Source organism: Macaca mulatta, chromosome 9, assembly GCF_049350105.2.
Source record: "Macaca mulatta isolate MMU2019108-1 chromosome 9, T2T-MMU8v2.0, whole genome shotgun sequence".
In the NCBI taxonomy this organism is placed as follows: domain Eukaryota; kingdom Metazoa; phylum Chordata; class Mammalia; order Primates; family Cercopithecidae; genus Macaca; species Macaca mulatta.
The window spans coordinates 81,300,235-81,323,050 of record NC_133414.1 but is presented as its reverse complement, the minus strand read 5'-3'; the positions used below and the strand labels follow the sequence as shown (position 1 = coordinate 81,323,050).

At 42.8% G+C, this 22,816-nt stretch overlaps 1 protein-coding gene and 1 pseudogene across 6 annotated transcripts in view; one reads left to right on the top strand and one right to left on the bottom strand.

Annotated features, from left to right (window-relative positions):
- Positions 1-22,816, bottom strand: part of DNA2 (DNA replication helicase/nuclease 2) — a 65,382-nt gene that overhangs the window by 32,632 nt on the left and 9,934 nt on the right. For all 6 annotated transcript variants that reach the window (XM_028826575.2, XM_015147503.3, XM_015147504.3 and 3 more), the window contains 3 exons: positions 19,142-19,273; positions 9,168-9,387; positions 1,023-1,140 (listed from right to left, as the gene is read on the bottom strand). In XM_028826575.2, coding sequence (XP_028682408.2) covers positions 1,023-1,140; positions 9,168-9,387; positions 19,142-19,273 — 470 coding nt within the window. The remainder of the gene's footprint in view (positions 1-1,022; positions 1,141-9,167; positions 9,388-19,141; positions 19,274-22,816) is intronic.
- On the top strand, positions 21,700-21,818 carry LOC114670156 (5S ribosomal RNA; annotated as a pseudogene).

Genomic DNA, 22,816 nt, shown 5'->3' with positions numbered 1-22,816 from the left:
ACAGGCCGGGCGCAGTGGCTCAAGCCTGTAATCCCAGCACTTTGGGAGGCCGAGACGGGCGGATCACGAGGTCAGGAGATCGAGACCATCCTGGCTAACACAATGAAACCCCGTCTCCACTAAAAATACAAAAAAATTAGCCAGGCGTGGTGGCGGCGCCTGTAGTCCCAGCTACTCAGGAGGCTGAGGCAGGAGAATAGCGGGAACCCGGGAGGCGGAGCTTGCAGTGAGCCGAGATCGCGCCACTGCACTCCAGCCTGGGCGACAGAGCGAGACTCTGCCTCAAAAAAAAAAAAAAAAAAAAAAAAAAAAAAGAATAACAACATGTTGGTACATTTCCTTTAAGTTTCTGTTCACTTTATAAGTTCTTTAAACTATGTATTTCATAACTAGTAAGCATCGTGAAGTTGGTATTAGCTGAATGCTGAGGATAAATACAGCTATCTAGAATATCTTTCTTTAATATAAAATAGAAAGTTTGAAATAAAGTTTTGCATAATAAAATTTTAAAAGATTAATAATGTTTTCAACTATGGAGTATATTATTAAACTTCTTTTTAAAAAATACCACAATTAGCCAGGTACAGTGGCTCATGCCTATAATCCCGGCACTTTCGGAGACCAAGGCGGGCAGATCACTTGAGGCCAAGAGTTCAAGACCAGCCTGGCCAACATGGCGAAACCCCATCTCTACTAAAAGTATAATTAGCCAGGCATGGTGGCACATGCCTGTAATCCCAGCTATTCAAGAGACTGAGGCAGGAGAATTGCTTCAACCCAGAAGGTGGAGGTTGCAGTGAGAAAAGATTGTGCCACTTCACTCCAGCCTGGGCAACAGAGTGAGACTCTATCTCAAAAAACAAAAACAAAAATACACACATACAAAACAACAACAAAAAACCCACAGCTACAAATTATAACCTAGTAAGTACTGTGAGTAGATTGTCAGGTATAAATATGTATCACCAGAAGCTGAAGTGGGGGATGGGCAAAGAAGTACAACTAAAAGAAAACAGCTCAACCTCTTTTATCTAGATGGTTGGCAGGCACAGGGTACATCTGACCAGTCTTGAGGTAGAGAAGCAAGCCAGCCTCTGGATCAGCTCTTCTCTCTTGGCTTAGGAGAGTGTACAGAACAACCTGTGCAAACATTGACATTTGCTCAAACAAAACTATAACTTCTTGTATTTCCCTACATTGTCTTGCAACCAACACATAATTTTAAAGTCAAAAGATCAATAAAGCTATTTCTATTTAAAAAGTAACATGAGCCAAACTGGTAAAGATAACACGACAAATTTGATGTCAAACATTTAATCTAGGCCAGGCATGGTGGCTCAGGCCTGCAATCCCAACACTTCAGGAGGCCAAGGCAGGAGGATCACTTGAGCCCAGGAGTTTGAGACCAGCCTGGGCAATACAGTGAGACCAACTGATGGTCATTATGTTAAGTAAAAAAAGCCAGACACAGAAAACTTCGTATGTTCTCATTTACTTGTGGGAGCAAAACATTAAAACAATTGAATTCATGGAGACAGATAGTAGAAGGTTGGTTACCAGAGGCTGGGAATGATAGTGAGGGTGGTCAGGGGGAGAAGTGGGGGTGGTTAATGGGTACCAAAAAAAAAAAAAAAAAAGAGTAATGAATAAGACTTAGTATTTGCTAGCACAACAGAGTGACTGTAGTCAAAAATAATTTAACTGTGCATTTTTAAATCACTAAAGGAGTATAACTGGGTTATTTGTAACACAAATAATAAATGTTTGAGGGGATGGATACCCCATTTACCATTATATGATTATTACGTATTACATGCCTGTATTAAAATATCTCATGTAATCCATGAATGTATACACCTACTAAGTGCCAACAAAAATTTAAAAGCATAAAAACAAAAACATAGTGAAACCCCCATTTCTACAAAAAGAGATGTATGTAGAAAAATTTAAAAATTAGCCAGGTACGGCTGGGCGTGGTGGTTCATAACTAAACTCTCAGCACTTTGGAAGGCCGAGGCGGGCAGATTACTTGAGGTCAGGAGTTCGAGACCAGCCTGGCCAACATAGTGAAACCCTGTCTCTACTAAAAATACAAAAATTAGCCAGGTATGACGGCACATGCTTGTAATCTAGTTACTTGAGAGGCTAAGGCAGGAGAATTGCTTGAACCCGGGAGGCGGAGATTGTAGTGAGTCGAGATCACACCACTGCACTCCAGCCTGGGGGACAGAAGGAGACTACATCTCAAAAAAAAAAAAGTTAGCCGGGCATGGTGATGTGCGTCCATAGTCCCAGCTACTCAGGAGGCTGAGGTGGGAGGATTGATTGACCCTGAGAAGTAAAGGCTGCAGTGAGCCGAGATCGTGCCACTGCATTCCAGCCTGAGTAACAGAAGGATATTGCCTTAAAAAAAATAAAAATTTAATTTACACAAAACAAACATAGTTCTGCTTCTCAGTTTTACTTGGACAACCAAGAATCCTATAGAGAATTTTCTTAGAAAGCAAATATTTAGATATCCAATAAATTGAAGAAGGAAATTAATCAAACTATGATTTACATTTTGAAGTTAACAGTCTGTAGACACTATTTTCTCCATTTAAAATAAATGAACCAAAACAAAAATGACTATCATTTACATGATAGCTACTATGACAAGTAATACTAACTCTACAGAGTTTGTTTCTCCAGAGTATGAAATGTCATTAACCACCTTAGGTTTCATGAAATTCTTGGGAGAAACCATCTAAGACAAGTTAAAAATAGTCCTTTTAGCTCATGTAACAGCTTTAGCTGCAAGTCAACATAGCAAGACCCCATCTAAAAAAAAAAACTTTCCTAAACCTTTTCTTATTATCAAAATTAAAAAGTCAAATCTTTTAAGCAGGGAACCTTGGTTTTTTCCTTATACCCAACATAATAATGAACTATCATAATTAATTTTTCAATGTCTTGTCTCTTGCATAATAAATATGCAATATAATTCCAATTTTTTAAGCCTTGTTCTAGCAAATTTCCTCATTTTTTTAATACAAGAATTACTACTTTATTATTAAAATTTTCTTGCACTTCTTGCAAAAATAAAATCTCCAACTGAACAAAATTAAATACAGTAATATTCTTTACCTTGAAGCAATGGCGAATTAGAGCAACAATCTCAATGGAAAAAAGTCTTGGAATCTAGATATCACTTAAGATATTGAAATGCTTTTTTTTTTTTTTTTTTTTTGAGATGGAGTCTGGCTCTGTCACCCAGGCTGGAGTGCAGTGGCGCGATCTCAGCTCACTACCACCTCTGCCTCCCTGGTTTGAGCAATTCTCAGCCCCCCAAGTAGCTGGGACCACAGGCACATGTCACCACACCCAGCTAATTTTTTTTTTTTTTTTTTTTTTTAAGTAGAGATGGGGTTTCACCATGTTGGTGAGGTTGGTCTCAAACTCCTGACCTCAAGTGATCTGCCCACCTCGGCCTTCCAAAGTGCTGGGATTACAGGCGTGAGCCACTGTGCCAGTCTAAAATGCTTTTATATTTAGCTCCTGTTTAGCATTATAAAGTGATTTCATTTAAACTTGTGATTTTAAAAATCAATTTAAAAATTTCAGTCTCATATACACAAAACACATTCCTTCTGATCTTTGACTTCAAAAACAGCCTTTCTTTTTTTTTTTTTTTTTTTTTTGAGACGGAGTCTCGCTCTGTCGCCCAGGCTGGAGTGCAGTGGCGCGATCTCGGCTCACTGCAAGCTCCGCCTCCTGGGTTTACGCCATTCTCCTGCCTCAGCCTCCTGAGTAGCTGGGACTACAGGCGCCCGCCACCGCGCCCGGCTAATTTTTTGTATTTTTAGTAGAGACGGGGTTTCACCGTGGTCTCGATCTCCTGACCTTGTGATCCGCCCGCCTCGGCCTCCCAAAGTGCTGGGATTACAGGCGTGAGCCACCGCGCCCGGCCAAAAACAGCCTTTCTTCTATTGGCATAATTTTCCTTTCTCAAGAGGGTTGTAATTTAGCCAAGTATTTAAGTTTGTAATTTCAGTTATTTCTGTATTATCAAAGTAAAAATTTAAAGTCTTTAAAAAGGGGAAATATTTTTTCTTCCACTTCCAACACCTACACAAAATCTAATAATAGGTGAAACAAAGTTACCCTACTTTTCATTCCCAAATGTAAAGTTCTTGTGAAAACCTTCAGTATTTGGTACACAATTAATAGCAAAAGGCTGGGTGCAGTGGCTTATGCCTGTAATTCCAGAACTTTGGGAGGTATCATGTGAGGTATCATGTGAGGTATCATGTGAGGTATCATGTGAGGTATCATGTGAGTATCATGTGAGGTCACGAGTTCGAGACCAGGCTGGGCAACAGCGCAAAACTCAATTTCTACAAAAAATACAAAAATTAGTCAGGCATAAGGCCGGCACGGTGGCACATGCCTGTAATCCCAGCACTTTGGGAGGTTGAGGAAGGCAGATCACGAGGTCAGGAGTTCGAGACCAGCCTGGCCAACATAGTGAAACCTGTCTCTACTAAAAATACAAAAAATTAGCTGGGCATGGTAGCAGGGGACTGTAATCCCAGCTACTCAGGAGGCTGAGGCAGGAGAATCGCTTGAACCGGGGAGGCAGAGGTTGCAATGAGCTGAGATCGCGCCACTGCACTCCAGCCTGGGCAACAGTGTGAGACTCAGTCTCAAAAAAAAAATTAGGCATAGTGGTGTGCACCTCTAGTCCTAGCTACTTGGGAGGCTGAAGTGGGAAGATGGCTTGAGTCCGGGTGGCGGAGGTTGCAAAGCTAAGATCGAGCCACTGCACTCCAGCCTAGGTGACAGAACCAAATCTTGTCTCAGAAAAAAAAAAAAAAAAGAAAAAGAAGAGAAAGACAGACTTCTTTTTTTCTTTTTTTGAGACAAAGTCTCCCTCTGTCACCCAGGCTGCCCAGCTGGAGTGCAGCGCCGCAACCTCAGCTCACTGCAACCTCTGCATCCCAGGTGGTTCAAGCAATTCTCCTGCCTCAGCCTCCCAAATAGCTGGGATTACAGGTACCCGCTGCCACACCTGGCTAATTTTTGTATTTTTAGTACAGACAAGGTTTCTCCATTAGCCAGGCTGGTCTCAAACTCCTGACCTCAGGTGATCCGCCCGCCTCGGCCTCCCAAAGTGTTGGGTTACAGTCATGAGCCAACGCGCCCAGCCTGCAAGAAAGATTTAATACGGTGGCTCACGCCTGTAATCCCAGCACTTTGGGAGGCCGAGGCGGGCGGATCACAAGGTCAGGAGATCGAGACCACGGTGAAACCCCGTTTCTACTAAAAATACAAAAAATTAGCCGGGCGCGGTGGCGGGCGCCTGTAGTCCCAGCTACTCAGGAGGCTGAGGCAGGAGAATGGCGTGAACCCGGGAGGCGGAGATTGCAGTGAGCCGAGATTGCGCCACTGCACTCCAGCCTGGGCGACAGAGCGAGACTCTGTCTCAAAAAAAAAAAAAAAAGGCCGGGCGCGGTGGCTCAAGCCTGTAATCCCAGCACTTTAGGAGGCCGAGATGGGCGGATCACCAGGTCAGGAGATCAAGACCATCCTGGCTAACACGGTGAAACCCCGTCTCTAATAAAAAATACAAAAAAAAAACTAGCCGGGCGAGGTGGCGGGTGCCTGTAGTCCCAGCTACTCGGGAGGCTGAGGCAGGAGAATGGCGTGAACCCGGGAGGCGGAGCTTGCAGTGAGCCGAGATCTGGCCATTGCACTCCAGCCTGGGTGACACAGCAAGACTCCGTCTCAAAAAAAAAAAAAAAAAGAAAGATTTAATAGAGAAAGTCTCTTTAATATCTGATTATACAAGTCAGTATTTTGAACCTTATTTTATATATGTTCAAATAATATGCAAAATTGTAAGGGCAATGGAAATTTAAGTTATATTATCAACTCTTGTTTTATTATTTATTCCCTTAGCAAATATTATATCATAAAAATATAATAATGTTACTATCTTTTAGTTTTATCTTTTCTGATTTAAAAGCTTCTATGGGCCGGGCGCGGTGGCTCACGCCTGTAATCCCAACACTTTGGGAGGCCAAGGCAGGCAGATCACATGAGGTCAGGAGTTCAAGACCAGCCTGACCAGCATGGAGAAACCCCATCTCTACTAAAAACACATGATTAGCCAGGTGTGGTGGCCCATGCCTGTAATCCCAGCTACTCGGGAGGCTGAAGCAAGAGAATCGCTGGAACCCAGGAGGAGAGCTGAGATCGTGCCATTGGACTCCAGCCTGGACAACAAGAGTGCAACTCCATCTCAAAATAAATAAATAAATAAAACAAAATAAAAAAACAAAAGCTTCTACAGGCCAGGCTTGGTGGCTCACGCCTGTAATCCTAGCACTTTGGGAGGCCGAGGCAGATGGATTGCCTGAGCTCAGGAGTTTGATACCAGCCTGAGCGATATGGTGAAACCCCATCTCTACTAAAATACAAAAAAATTAGCTGGGCATGGCGGCCTATGCCTGTAGTACCAGCTACTTGGGAGGCTGATGCAGGAGAATCACCTGAACCTAGGAGGTGGAGGTTGCAGTGAGCCGAGATCCGTCACTGCACTCCAGCCTGGGAGACAAAGCAAGACTCCATCTCAAAAATAAAAAATAAAAAAGTTTCTATGAAGACATACTACAGATAGACAAAGCAGAGATCGGCAGAGGGGATAACGATAATCAGAAAATATAACACAACTTAGTGTTAACTGAATTGTTAAATCACTATAATTAATGTAAATTAAAAATAATTTTGAAGGACAACAGAAAATTGTTTATCAAGGAGAAATATAATTTTTTTTTCTTTTTTTTTTTTTTTTTTTTTTTTTTTTTTTTTTTTTTTGAGACGGAGTCTCACGCTGTTGCCCAGGCTGGAGTGCAGTGGCGCGATCTCGGCTCACTGCAAGCTCCGCCTCCCGGGTTCCCGCCATTCTCCTGCCTCAGCCTCCTGAGTAGCTGGGACTACAGGCGCCCGCCACCGCGCCCGGCTAATTTTTTGTATTTTTAGTAGAGACGGGGTTTCACTGTGGTCTCGATCTCCTGACCTTGTGATCCGCCCGCCTCGGCCTCCCAAAGTGCTGGGATTACAGGCTTGAGCCACCGCGCCCGGCCTTTTTTTTCTTTTTGAGACGGAGTCTTGCTCTGTCACCCAGGCAGGAGTGCAGTGGCACAATCTCGGCTCACTGCAAGCTCCGCCTCCCGGGTTCACGCCATTCTCCTGCCTCAGCCTCCCGAGTAGCTGGGACTACAGGCGCCTGCCACCACACTCGGCTAATTTTTTTGGATTTTTAGTAGAGACGGGGTTTCACTGTGTTAGCCAAGATGGTCTCGATCTCTTGACCTCATGATCCACTCGGCCTCCCAAAGTGCTGGGAATCACAGGCGTGAGCCACCGCACCCGGCCAATTTTTGTTTTGTTTTGTTTTGTTTTTATGAGACAGAGTCTCACTCTGTCGCCCGGGCTAGAGTGCAGTGGCACGATCTCAGCTCACTGTAACCTCCACCTCCCGGGTTCAAGCGATTCTCCTGCCTCCATCTCCCAAGGAGCTGGGACTACAGGCGTGTGCCACTACCCCAGCTAATTTTTGTATTTTTAGTAGAGAAGAGGTTTCACCATATTGGTTGGCCAGGATGGTCTCGACCTCTTGACCTTGTGATCCTCCCGCCTCGGCCTCCCAAAGTGCTGGGATTACAGGCGTGAGCCACTGTAATTTTTTAAATAATTTTTTTTTTTTTTGAGACGGATTCTCACTCTGTCGCCTACGCTGGAATGCAGAGGTATGATCTCGGCTCACTGCAACCCCCGCCTCCTGGGTTCAAGTGATCCTCCTACCTCAGCCTACAGAGTAGCTGGGACTACAAGCATGAGTCACCATGCCTGGCTAATTTTTGTATTTTATAATAGAGAAGGGGTTTCACCACGGAGGCCAGGCTGGTCTCCAACTCTTGACCTAGTGATCCACCCGCCTTGGCCTCCCAAAGTGCTGGGATTACAGGCGTGAGCCACCGCACCCGACTAAATAACTTTTTTTTAAAGATGGACTCTCACTCTGTCACCCAGGCTGGAGTGAAGTGGTGCAACCTCGGCTCACTGCAACCTCTGCCTCCTGGATTTAAGTGATTCTCCTGCCTCAGCCTTGGGGATTACAGGCACACACCACCATGCCCAGCTAGTTTTTGTATTTTCAGTAGAGAGAGGGTTTCACCATGTTGGCCACGCTGGTCTTAAACTCCTGACCTCAAGTGATGTGCCCGCCTCAGCCTCCCAAAGTGCTGGGATTACAGAGGTGAGCCACCACGCCTGGCCTAAAATAATTTTTAAAACTTGAATTTAACATAATGGTAAGATAGATCTCTGTATTTCATCTCAGATAAAAATCAATATAAAATCACATAAAGGTTGGAAATAAAAGAATAAATTTACATCAATTTTTCTTTCTTTTTTTTTTTTGAGACAGAGTTTCACTCCTGTTGCCCAGGCTAGAGTGCAATGGCACGATCTCAGCTCACCGCAACCTCCGCCTCCCGAGTTCAAATGATTCTCCTGCCCCAGCCTCCCAAGTAGCTGGGATTACAGGCATGCGCCACCACGTCCGGCTAATTTTGTATCTTTTTTTTTCTTTTGAGTCAGGGTCTTGTTCTTTTGCCCAGGCAGAAGTGCTTTGGGGCAATCACGGCTCACTACAGCCTCAACCTTCTGGGATCAAGCTATCCTCTGGCCTCAGACTCCCGAGTAGCTAGGACTACAGGTGTGCACCACCATGCCTGGCTAATTTTTTTGTTTTTGATTTTTTTGTAGAGACGGGGTGTTGCTATGTTGTCCAAGCTGGTATTGAACTCCTGGGCTCAGCTGATCCTCCCAACACCACACCAAGCCAATAATTATTTTTCTTAGGAGCATCTGCTTAGATTCGTTTGGCAGCCTGAATCTGGCAACATTGGCTTACAAATTCAGCTGTTACATTACTTGGCTGATAAACATTTCTACTGTAGCATGTATATATTTATAAAACAAGTTGAGTACCCTAAATGTATGTAAATGGAAAAGTACATGAAACTGAAATAAAAATGACCTGAATTGAACCAAAATATACAAAGCAGACTGCATCTTTAAAAGTATAAAACAGACAATGTTCTTATTAACATTTATACCTGACTACGGTGTTCAATAGAATTTGATTCTTTGCCAGTTTTAAGTTCCAGCGGCATTATCTTGTATTTTGTTTTACACCCTCGATGTATTTTCACACCAACTGTAACATCTATTTTGCCTTTCAATCCAAATCTAGGGGACCAAATGCTTTCTTCAATATCCATTGATTTCACGACTTCAATGTTACATGTTGAATTATCCTTACTACTATCACTTGGCCTGAAAAAAAACAAAAAGCACAAAAACACTTAATTAGAACACTTAGCTCATTTCACATCTGCTGGCTCTGACTGTCTATTACACACAGAGAATGTGGGGAGGGAAAGAGTCTACCTACTTTTACAGCAGTGATTTGCAAACTGTGATCCCTTGACCAGTAGCATCAGCATCACCTGAGAACTTGCTATAAAAGTAAATCCTCAAAGACCCACTCCAAACCTACTCAAACACAAACTCTAGGGGTGAGGCCTAGCAGTCTGTTTAACCAACCCTCCACAATTCTGATGCATGCTCAAGTTTAAGAACCACTCTCCTACAGGTTCTGCTCATGGAATTTAGTCTTTCTCAGTATTTATCATCTGTTCCTTTCAGTCATTCCTACTATAATCTTCTTAACTCAGGCCCTTATTTTCTCAGGCCTAGATTACAACCGTCTTGCTACTTTAATTGCTAGAGCCACAATTCCAATCTAAGTATTCTGATATACAATTATTATGCAAATTAGTATATAATGGCTTGCATGAGGTTGCACCCTAAAAAATGAGAGATGTATTCCTTCACATAACACTAGATTACACTGATTAAGAATGACTTGTCTGCTGGGCCTGGTGGCTCATGCCGAGGCAGGCAGATCACTTGAGTTCAGGAGTTCAAGATCAGCCTGGCCAACATGGTGAAACCCTATCACTATTAAAAAAAATACAAGAATTAGCCAGGCAGAGTGGCACATGCCTGTAATCCCAGCTACTCGGGAGGCTAAGGCAGAAGAATCGCTTGAACCCAGGAGGCAGAGGCTGCAGTGAACCAAAATCGTGCCACTGCACTCCAGCACTCCAGCCTGAGTGACAGAGCAAGACTCAGTAGCAAAAAAAAAAAAAAAAAAATTGGCTATCTCCATCATCTATGAAGTCTGGGGCTCATTCACCCAACACTTCATCCACACACCCCCAGATGACAATCTTCAAAGGAGCTCATGGTCACTTCCAAGTGTCCCATTTTCTTTACTTAATAACTAAACGAAACCATGTCTACCACTATCAATATTTAAAGGAAGTACTCAATTTTTTTTATTATAAAAAGGTTCTGACTTTAATCTCTTAATTGGTAAATAAACCATGAGCACAGGAAGGAGAAAAAAAGGGAATATATAAATGTTGAAGGAATGAGAAGAGGTGGAAATAACTTACAAATCTCCTCTCTTATCTAAGATTTACTCATTTTCAGAGCAGTTACAGTTATTCTGCAGAAGAGATTAGAAGAAAAGAAAGATGTGTTACCTCTTATTAATCCTATCTACTGGGAAAATATTTTACACTTTTAGATTCAAAGCCAGCCACATAAAATACTAAATCTAGTGGAAATCTTACATGAAAAAGATGACTTTTCTAGTAATAAAACATTTCCTATCATATCAAAATGAAGATTTTTAAAAATAGAATAATTCTAGTTGTTAGAATAGATAATTTAGTTGATTTTTGTTTAGTTCATATTATTATGGTCAACCCCATTTCTTTTTTTGGACAGCTGTTTCTTCCTTTTTTTGTTTAATAGAGACAGGCTTTTGCCATGTTGTCCTGGCTGGTCTCAAATTCCTGACCTCAAATGATCCACCTGCTTTGGCCTCCTAGAGTGCTGGATTACAAGCATGAGCCACCACACTTGGCCATGGACAGCAATTTTTTAACAAATGAGAATATTTTCCAAGAAAAAAAAATGCTGTCTTAAATAATTTTTCTTTCTTTTTTTTAATTATACTTTAAGTTCTAGGGTACATGTGTACAACATGCAGGTTTGTTACATATATATACATGTGCCAGTTGGTGTGCTGTAGCCATTATACATTAGGTATATCTCCTAATGCTATCCCTCTATCCCTCCCCCTTACCCCCTCCCCATACAATTTTTCATAAAAAAAAACTATTTCAAGATGCTTCAAATATAATCTCATGGAAGATATGCATCCTTCCAGAATCGTTGAACACAATAGTGAAATTCAGAGAAGTCATAATTTATCTAAAATTTCTTTTTTTTTTTTCTGTCTTAGTGAGACAGGGTCTCTCTCTGTCGCCCAAGCATGAACAGCGGCATGAACACGGCTCACTGTAGCCTTGACCTCCTGGGCTCAAGCAATCCTTCTGTTTCAGCCTCCCAAGTAGCTGGGATGAGAGGTGTGCACCACCACACCCTGTTAATTATTTTCAAATTTGTAGAGACAGAGTCTACAAAAGGCGGGGCAACATGGTGAACTCAACCAATCCTCTTGTCTTGGTCTCCCAAAGTGCTGAAATTACAAGCATGATCCACCGCACTTGGTCTGAAATTTCTTAAATATTTATCTTCTCTCACTGTTATTTGTTCATGGTGTATATTCAGATATGCTTTTATAAATAAGGCAAAACTTATTATTTATGAAATGTCACATCTATACCTAATAGAATACAGGGAAAAAAAACTTTTAAAGTTGTTACTAAAATCCAATGCGCTGGAAAAAGAAGCAATGTGGCTTTACTATTATTATTATTTTGAGACAGAGTCTCACTCTGTCACCCAGGCTGGAATGCAGCAGCACGAACACAGTTTACTGCAGCTTTGACCTCCTGGGCTCAAGAGATCCTCCCGCCTCACCCTTTCAAGTAGTTGAAACTACAGGCATCAGTTGTTAGGCCCAGCCAATTTTTTTTTTTTTTTTTTTTGAGACGGAGTCTCGCTCTGTCGCCCAGGCTGGAGTGCAGTGGCGCGATCTCGGCTCACTGCAAGCTCCGCCTCCCGGGTTCACGCCATTCTCCTGCCTCAGCCTCCCGAGTAGCTGGGACTACAGGCGCCCACAACCGCACCCGGCTAATTTTTTGTATTTTTAGTAGAGACGGGGTTTCACCGTGGTCTCGATCTCCTGACCTTGTGATCCGCCCGTCTCGGCCTCCCAAAGTGCTGGGATTACAGGCGTGAGCCACCGCGCCCGGCCTTTTTTTTTTTTTTTTTTTTTTGTAGAGCTATGTTCTCACCATGTTTCCCAGGCTGATCTTGAACTCCTGGTCTCAAGCAATCCTCCTGCTTTGGCCTCCCAAAATGCTGGGATTACAGTTATGAGCAACCATGCGTGGCCACTATATGTTTATTACCACAGTTTTTTTTTTTTTTTTTTTTTTGAGATGGAGTCTCACTCTGTCGCAGAGGCTGGAGTATAGTAGCGCAATTTCGGCTCACTGCAACCTCCACCTCCCCGGTTCAAGCAACTCTCCTGTCTCAGGCTCCCAAGTAGCTGGGATTACAGGCGTGCACCACCACGCCTTGCTAATTTTTGTATTTTTTAGTAGAGATAAGGTTTCACCATGTTGGCCAGGGTGGTCTCTAATTCCTGACCTCAAGTGATCTATCCATCTCAGCCTCCCAAAGTGCTGGGATTACAGGCGTAAGCCGCCACAACCAGCCACCACAATTTTTTTAAATGGTAACAAAAATTAATTTCTAAGTACTACTTTAGCTATAGTCTACAAAATTTGGTATGTAACCACCTATTCTAAATGTGTTAATTTCCTTTATGACTGACCTTTTAAAACATTTATCAACATTTCCTTAGTTTACAAACCATGAGAATTTTAGATATCCTTTTGTTATCTAACTTTGAATCAAAATTATTCTAACTTTGTTACAGTACAGTTGCAGAATATCGTCTCTAAGATACTACTGATCCTTTAAAATTTATTGGTGTTTCCCTTATGGCATAATGCATCATCTATTTCAATAAAAGTTCTGTGTGACTTGAAAAATTATATATACAGTCATCCATTGTATAACAATGATTTCATCAACATAGGATGGTGGTCCCATAAGATTATAATGTAGCTAAAAAATTCCATTGCCTAGTGACATCTAGCTATGGTGGTAATGCAACACACTATCTTTTCTATATTTAGATATGTTTAGATACACAAATACTAACCGTTATTACAACTGCCTACAGTATTCAGTACAGTAACATGTTGTACAAGTGTGTAGCCTAGAAGCAACTGGCTATACCATATGGCCTAGGTGTGTAGTAGGCTCCACCATCTAGGTTTGCACAAGTACACTCTGACATTCACACAATGATGACATTGCCTAACACCACATTTCTCAAAACATATCCCCATCATTAAGCCAGCATGAGTGCATTGTATATAAAATGTATATAATTTTGTATTTTGACAAAAAAATGTAGGATTTTATTTCAAAGATTCTTTGCAAGTCAAAGATGAGTCTGAATTCCACCCTCTTTCCCTAGCATCTATGATGCCCTTCTTCCAGGCTGCAAATCCCTTGCTGACCTATCCTAAGCCTCCTTCAACAGATACTATTCTGTCCTTCTGTCCCTTATATGCTGTTACCTCCAAGGGTTCCATGCTGCTTTTGTCACCTACATTTTCTCCACCAGCAAACCCCTTCACTTTTATTATTTTCATCTACCACCAATACACTGAGTTCCTGAGGGCTTTGGTTATCCCTACAACAACAGTACCTGGTATAATCCTTGGCACATATATAGCATTGAATAAATGTTTGCAGAATTTATTAACCCAGAATTCTGAGAATCATGCTTATCATTGTAAAAACAATGGGTTAATTTTAACCAAAAAGAAAAAAACACATTTGGGTTAAGACTCCACCAAAGGAAAACAAACAAACAAACAAACAAGCAAACATGCAGACAGGATGCTAAAACAATTAACAAAAAGTAAAAGAAAAGCTTATGTCCAAAAAAACTACAAAAATAGACATCTACCGTAATTTAAAATGTCAAGCAGCTGAGTGCAGTGGCTCACACCTGTAATCCCAGCACTTTGGGAGGCTGAGGTGGGTGGATTGCCTAAGGACAGGAGTTCGAGACCAGCCTGGCCAGCATGGTGAAACCTCGTCTCTACTAAAAATGCCAAAATTAGCCGGGCATGGTGGCAGGCGTCTGTAATCCCAGCTACTCAGGAAGCTGAGGCAAGAGAATCGCTTGAACCTGGGAGGCAGAGGATGCAGTGAGCCAAGACTGCGCCACTGCTCTCCAGACTAGGCGACAACGTGAGGCTCCATCTCAAAAAAAAAAAAATTTCAAGCAAATGTAAATGACAAAAAGAAATAAAGGAGGAAGGAAGGGGAAAAAAGGGAGGGAGGAGGAAGGAGGGTAAATGAGGATAAATAATTAGGAGCAGTTGAAGATAAAATTAACATTTTTTTTTTGTTGGTTTTTTTTGTTTTTTTTTTTTGGGGACGGAGTCTCGCTGTGTCTCCCAGGCTGGAGTGCAGTGGCGTGATCTCGGCTCACTGCAAGCTCTGCCTCCCGGGTTCACGCCATTCTCCCGCCTCAGCCTCCCAAGTAGCTGAGACTACAGGCGCCCGCCACCACGCCCGGCTAGTTTTTTGTATTTTTAGTAGAGACGGGGTTTCACCACGTTAGCCAGGATAGTCTCGATCTCCTGACCTCGTGATCCACCCGCCTCGGCCTCCCAAAGTGCTGGGATTACAGGCTTGAGCCACCGCGCCCGGCCCCATTTTTTTTTTTTTTGAAATGGGATCTTGCTCTGTCACCCAGGCTAGAGTGCAGTGGCGCGATCTGGGTTCACTGCAACCTCTGCCTCCCGGGTTCCAGCGATTCTCCTGCCTTGGCCTCACGAATATCTGGGATTACAGGTGCCCGCCACCATGCCCAGCTAATTTTTATATATTTAGTAGAGATGGGGTTTCGCCATCTTGACCAGGCTGGTCTCGAACTCCTGACCTCATGATCTGCCCGCCTCAGCCACCCAAAGTGCTGGGATTACAGGCATGAGCCACTGCGCCCAGCCAATAAAATCAACTTTCTTAGTGTCACAGAACATTGATAGAGACCAGAATGACAGAAATATTATAAAGCAAAGCAAGGAACTAGGTGAAGGATGACTACTTGATAAACATAGTTTATCATAGTGAAGCCCAATATCCATCCCCTATGTCAATCTGTTCCAAAGAAATAACAAAGAATGAAAAGAATGAAACATGCGTATATACATACATATATATTATATTTTTATATATATATATATATATATTTTTTTTTTTGAGACAGAGTTTCATGCTTGTTGCCCGGGCTAGAGTGCAATGGCGTGATCTCCTCGGCTTACTGCAACCTCCACCTCCCGGGTCCCGGTTCAAGCAGTTCTCCTGCCTCAGCCTCCTGAGTAGCTGGGATTACAGGCACATGCCACCACACCCAATTTTTGTATTTTTAGTAGAGACGGGGTTTCACCATGTTGGCCAGGCTGGTCTCGAACTCCTGACCTTGTGATCCGCCTGCCTCAGCCTCCCAAAGTGCTGGGATTACAGGCGTGAGCCACCGCACCCGGCTGTAAATTTATTTTTAAAACACAAGAAAAGCTAAACAATCTACTCACTCTAGCTTTTTTCTAAGTGTAGGAAGCTGGTGAAAAATTTACGACCACTACAGAAATAAAAAATATGAAAAACAAACTCAGTCAGGCACAGTGGCTCATGCCTGTAATCCCAACATTTTGGGAGGCCGAGGCAGGCGGATCACTTGAGGTCAGAAGTTCGAGACCAGCCTGGCCAACATGGTGAAACCTCGTCTCTACTAAAAATACAAAAATCAGCCAGGCGTGGTGGCTCATGTCTATAGTCCCAGCTACTCAGGAGGCTGTGTCACAAGAATCATTTGAACCCGAGAAGCAGAGGTTGCAGTGAGCCAAGATTGTGCCACTGTACTGCAGCCTGAGTGATAGAGTGAGACTCCATCTCAAAAACAAAACAAAACAAAACAAAACAAACAAACTCAACTCTAACATCAAGACAAGCCTTTTTCTAAACTACTAAATATTTTAAAAATACATATGAAAATCCCATTAGAGGGCCAGGCAAGGTGGCTCATGCCTGTAACCCTAGCACTTTGGGAGGCCAAGGCAGGAGGATCATTTGAGTCCAGGAGTTCAAGACTAGCCATCCTGGGTGACATGGTGAAACACCATCTCTACAAAAAATACGAAAATTACCAGGCAGTGTAGTGTGCACCTGCAGTCTTGGCTACTCAGAAGACTGAGGTGGAAGGACTGTTTGAACTCAGGAGGAAGCAGAGGTTGCAGTGAGCCTAAATCGCACCACTGCACTCCAGTCTAGGCAACAGAGTGAGACCTTGTCTCAAAAAAAAAAAAAGAAGAGAGAAAAAAAAAAAAGTAAATGAGATCAAAGCAGAAACTAGCACACACAACTTACGGAGCTTGCTGTAGTTATACGGCCAAATTATGGCCAAACTGGGATTCACATCCAGGCTCATTATATCCTTCGAACCACAAGGAATAGGTCCAAAGAACTAACTACTCCAAATCTTTCTGACTCACAAATCTTAAAGCTTTTCTTTTGTTTCTGAGACAGAGTCTCGCTTTGTTGCCCAGGCTAGAGTGCAGTGGCATGATCTCAGCTCACTGCAACCTCTGTTTCCTGGTTCAAGCGATCCTCCTGCCTCAGCCTCCCGAGTAGCTGGGATTACAGGCACCCACCACCACGCCTGTCTAATTTTCATATTTTTAGTAGAGATGGTGTTCCACCATGTTGGCCAGGCTGGTCTCAAACTCCTGAGCTCAGCTGACACAGCGCCTTGACCTCCAAAAGTGCAGGGATTACAGGCATGAGCCACCATGCCTGGATACCCTTAAAGCAAACTTTTTAGATCACAAAATGTTACAAAATATTGAAAATATTGAGAGAACACTGAGAATATTAGTATACATGGAAGTTGTGCCCATTTAAAGAAAAATAAAATGCTGCCTGTTTAAAAAAAAAAAAAAAAAAGGAAATCAGATAAAAACCCTCCAATGGCTTCCATTCTAATCAGAGCAGCATCCAAGTCCTGACCAGGATGATGAGGCTCCAGGGCAACTACTGCTGCTCTTCTCCTACTGCACTTTGCTCTAGCCATCACACTGACTCGCTGAAATACTGCACACACAGCTAGTATGTGTCAGCCACAGGGCTTTTGCCCTGTTTCCTCTACCTGGAACATTCCTCTGACAGACAGCTGTATGTCTCACTACTTCATTTCCTTTAAGCTTCTGCTCAAATGCTACCTTATGAGAAAGGCCTTCCATGAACATTCTATGGAATACCCCTGCCATCACTACCTACCTATTCTCCCTTTCTTCTTACCCTCCTCATTGTTTGGCACTACATTAATCACGGTCTGGTCCCCTGCTGTTTACTTGTGCAGTAGTATAGAAACTCCAGAAAGTAGGTGGTTGTATGTTTTGTTTCCTTTTTTGCTACCATGATCCAAGCACCTAAAACATTACTTGGCACATATTAGACACCCAATAAATATTTGCTGAATGAATAACAGAAAAAAACATATCTCCCCTATAAAATTATAATAATGCCACTTTGAGGGAAAAAAAAAAACTTGAAAATACACGTAACGCCAAACAGCATTAAATGGGTAAACACACTAAATACATAGCACATCCATATGACAGTCAACACATGACACAGACTATATGCTAGTAACACAGAGAAATACACATGAAAAAATCAAATGAGGCCAGGCGTAGTACCTCATGCCTGTAATCCCAGCACGTTGGGAGGTCGAGGTGGGAGGATCAGTTGAGGTCAGGAGCTCGAGACCAGCCTGGTCAACATGATGAAACCCATCTCTAATAAAAATGCAAAAATTAGCCAGGTGTGGTGGCACACACCTGTAATCCCAGCTACTCAGGAGGTTGAGGCAGGAGAATAGCTTGAACCCAGGAGGTGGAAGTTGCAGTAAGCCAAGACCACACCACTGCACTCCAGCCTGGGGAAGAGAATGAGACTTCGTTTTAAAAAAAAAAAAAGAATCAAATGAAAAAAATTAGGATGCCAAAAATTGATTACTTTATAAGAAAATACAGGCTGGGCATAGTGGCTCACACCTGTAATCCCAGTACTTTGGGAGGCCAACGTGTGTGGATCACCTGAGGTCAGGCATTCAAGACCAGCCTGGTCAATATGGCAAAACCCCGTCTCTACTAAAAATACAAAAAATTAGCCAGGTGTGGTGGTGGGCACCTGTAATCCCAGGTACTTGGGAGGCTGAGGCAGGAGAATCACTTGAACCCGGGAGGCGGAGGTTGCAATAAGCCTAAAGCATGCCATTGCACTCCAGCCCGGGCAACAAAGCAAGACTCTGTCTCAAAAAAGAAAAAAAAGAAGAAAGGCTGGGCGCAGTGGCTCACGCCTATAATCCCAGCATTTTGGGAGGCCGAGGCAGGTGGATCACCTGAGGTTAGGAGTTCGAGGCCGGCCTGGCCAACACGGTGAAACACCGTCTCTACTAAAAATACACAATTAGCCAGGCGTGGTGGCAGGCGCCTGTAATCCCAGCTACTTGGGAGGCTGAGGCAGGAGAATCTCTTGAACGTGGGAGGCGGAGGTTGCAGGGAGGCGGAGGTTGCAGGGAGCCAAGATCAGTGCCACTGTACTCCAGCCTGGGTGACAGAGCAAAACTCCATCTCAAAAAAAAAAAAAGAAAGAAAAAGAAAATACATATCTACGTATAAAAAATAAGCTATCTTATAATAATGAAAATAAAATTTTCTATTCACTGGTTTCTTTTTTGTCATGTAAAGATACTTAGGACAGTAATTTATAAAGTAAGCAAGCAAAACAGCTAATTGTAATTGCTCAATCTTTTAAAAACTTTGATTCAACACACAGAATAGCATCCTGGTCTAAAAATAAGAAGACTATATAAACAAAATGTGTTTCTTACAGAGAGAGCTGCATCTGAGGGAAGTCAGTCGAAGCGTTTTTATGCATGAAATCTCCTGCCCATTTACAAAACGAAGGAAGATAGTCCTCTACTTCTTGTTTTATTTCATATTGACTTAGATTTAAGCGGTACCTGCCAAAAATATGATAGTAAATATGAAAGTATAAATATTAGAAAAGTAAATGAGGACAAAAACACAAATAAGCAACCCAACTGTTCATCAGCCAATAAATGGATAAGCAAAATGTGGCATATTCCATACAATGCAGTATTATTCAGCTATAAAAAGGAAGGAAATTCTGACATATGCTACAACATTGAATAACCTTCAGGACATTATGCTAAGTGAAATAGGCCAGTCACAAAAGGACTAATATTCATATAAGGCACATACAGCAGTGAAAATCACAGAGACAGAAAGTAGAATGGGGGTTGCCAGAGGCTGGGAGGAGGAAAGGAGAAGTTATTGTTTCAAGGGCACAGAGCTTCAGTTTGGGAAGATGCAAAGAGTTCTGGAGATAGATAGGTGATGGTTGCACAACAAGGTGAATGTACTTTGCCTCTGAACTATACCCTTAAAAATGGTTAACACAGGCAGAGCACGGTGGCTCACATCTGTAATTCCAGTACTTTGGGAGGCCGAGGTCAGCAGTTGGAGACTAGCCTGGCCAACATGGTGAAACCCTGTCTCTACTAAAAATACAAAAATTAGCCAGACGTGGTGGTGCATGTCTGTAATCCCAGCTACTTGGGAGGCTGAGGCAGGAGAATTGCTTGAACCCAGGAGGCAGAGGTTGCAGTGAGCCGAGATCACGCCATTGCACTCCAGCCTGGGCAAGAGAGCAAGACTCCATCACACACACACATCCCCACAAAAACTTAAAATTGTAATTTTTTTTTCTTCTTTTTCTTTATCTCTTTTCTTTATTTTTTGAGATAGGGTCTCACACTGTCACCCAGGCTGGAGTAGAGTAGCGCGATCTCATCTCACTGCAACCTCTGCCTTCTAAGCTCAAGTGATTCTCCCCCCTCAGCCTTCAGAGTAGCTGGAATTACAGGCACACAACACCATGCTCAGCTAATTTTTTTGTATTTTCAGTAGAGATAGGGTTTCACCATGTTGGCTAGGCTGGTCTCAAACTCCTGGGCTCAAGCAATCTGCCCACTTTGGCCTCCCAAAGTGCTGGGATGACAGGCATGAGCCACCACGCGTGACCTAATAAGGTAATCTTTTTTTTTTTTTTTTTTTTTTTAGATGGAGTTTCACTCTTGTTGCCCAAGCTAGCGCAATCTCGGCTCACTGCAACCTTCACCTCCCAGGTTCAAGTGATTCTCCTGCCTCAGTCCCCTCAGTGACTATGCCTGTATGTCATATGCCTGTATGGGACCACAGGCATACGACACCATGCCCAGCTAATTTTTGTATTTTTAGTAAAGATGGGGTTTCACCATGTTGGCCAGCCTGGTCTTGAACCCCTGACCTCACGTGATCTGCCTGCCTCGGCCTCTGAAAGTGCTGGGATCACAGGGGTGAGCCATCACGCCCAGCCTAACACAGTGATTTTTATATGTATTTAACTACAATTTTTAAAAAACATCCAAATAACAACAAGCATGGTGGTGTGGAACTATAGTCCCAGCTCTTCAGTAGGCTGAAGCGGAAGGATCGTTTCAGCCCAAGAGTTTGAGGTTACAGTGAGCTGTGATCTCACCACTGTACTCCAGCCTGGGTGACAGTGAGACCCTGTCTGAAAAAAAAAAAAAAATCCAAATAACACTGAAACAGTGACATGACATCAAATTTCAGATAATTTGCTCTAATTCATACCATGGTCTAATTGGAAGAGTCCCAGTTATACCTTTGGGATATAAAAAAAAAATTGAGGCCGGGCGCGGTGGCTCAAGCCTGTAATCCCAGCACTTTGGGAGGCCGAGACGGGCGGATCACGAGGTCAGGAGATCGAGACCATCCTGGCGAACACGGTGAAACCCCGTCTCTACTAAAAAAATACAAAAAACTAGCCGGGCGAGGTGGCGGGCGCCTGTAGTCCCAGCTACACAGGATGCTGAGGCAGGAGAATGGCGTAAACCCGGGAGGCGGAGCTTGCAGTGAGCTGAGATCCGGCCACTGCGCTCCAGCCCCGGCGACAGAGCGAGACTCCGTCTCAAAAAAAAAAAAAAAATATTGAGATATTGCTCCTGAAACCAAGCAATGGAAAGTAGAAACGTTAAAGAGGAAAAAGGGTCATATGGACAGAAAGGTAGTAACAGTCTTACAACATCAAAGGACAGTATATAGGAAGGTTAACTTCTTACGTGAGAAATCTGCAGAAACAAAAAAACCCAACTATCAATTTTTCAGGGTTCTTACAAGGTCAAAATTATGTCATAACAATATGAATACATTATTTATCATTTTCCTTTCATGACAGTACAGTTGAATTTTCTGAGGCTACATGACATAAAATATAGAAATATTTTGAATGCAGAAGCAGACACAAGAATCCACGATCTTCTATGAAGTCATACTTTAAAACATTTGCAAAAATAGAGGCTTGGTTTACACCCATACCACCCAGAACGCAGCTGATCTCATCTTATCTCAGAAGCTAAGCAGGGTTGAGCTTGGTTACTACTTGGATGGGAGACCACCTGGGAATATTGGGTGCTGTAGCTTTAAGAAAAAAAAAACAAAAAAAAAACGGCCAGGCTCTGTGGCTCACACCTGTAATCTCAAGACTTTGGGAGGCCGAGGCGGGTGGATCACCTGAGGTGGGGAGTTCAAGACCAGCCTGACCAACATGGAGAAACCCCGTCTCTACCAAAAATACAAAATTAGCCAGGCATGGTGGTACATGCCTGTAATCCCAGCTACTCGGGAGGCTGAGACAAGAGAATTGCTTGAACCTGGGAGGCGGAAGTTTTCGGTGAGCTGAGATCATGCCACTGCACTCCAGCCTGGGCAACAAGAGCAAAACTCCATCTCAAAAAAAAAAGAAAGAAAGAAAGAAAAAAAATAGAGGCTGGAGGATTGTTTGAGGCTATAGTGGGTGATAATTTCATCACAACACTCCAGCCTGCACAACAGAGAGAGAACTTACCTCAAAAAAAAAATAAATAAGGAAGAAAGAAGAAAGAAGAAACTGAAAAAACGTAAAACAATGACATGCATTATATATTTTTTACAACAGTTTTTTTCATTAAAATGTTATGTTAACAAGCATAGATTGATATTTTTAAATGAATATATATTTTAGGCTAGGTGCGGTGGCTTATGCCTGTAATCCCAACACTTTGGGAAGCCGAGAGGAGTGGATCACTTGAGGTCAGTTCAAGACCAGCCTGGCCAACATGGTGAAACCCCCTCTCTACTTAAAAACACAAAAATTAGCCAGGCGTGGTGGCAGGCACCTGTAATCCCAGCCACTCGGAAGGCTGAGGCAGGAAAATCGATTGATCCAGGAGGCGGAGGTTGCAGTGAGCCGAGGTCATGCCATTGCAATCCAGCCTGGGCAACAGAGCAAGACTGTCTCAATAACAACAACAAAATAAATGAATATACATGTTAATTTCAAATGAATTAATAAACATCTGTTCTAATTTCTAGTACAGTAATTAATCATAGATATAGCCCACATAAACAGAAGCTCTTTCCAGTCCTCAATAATTTTTTAG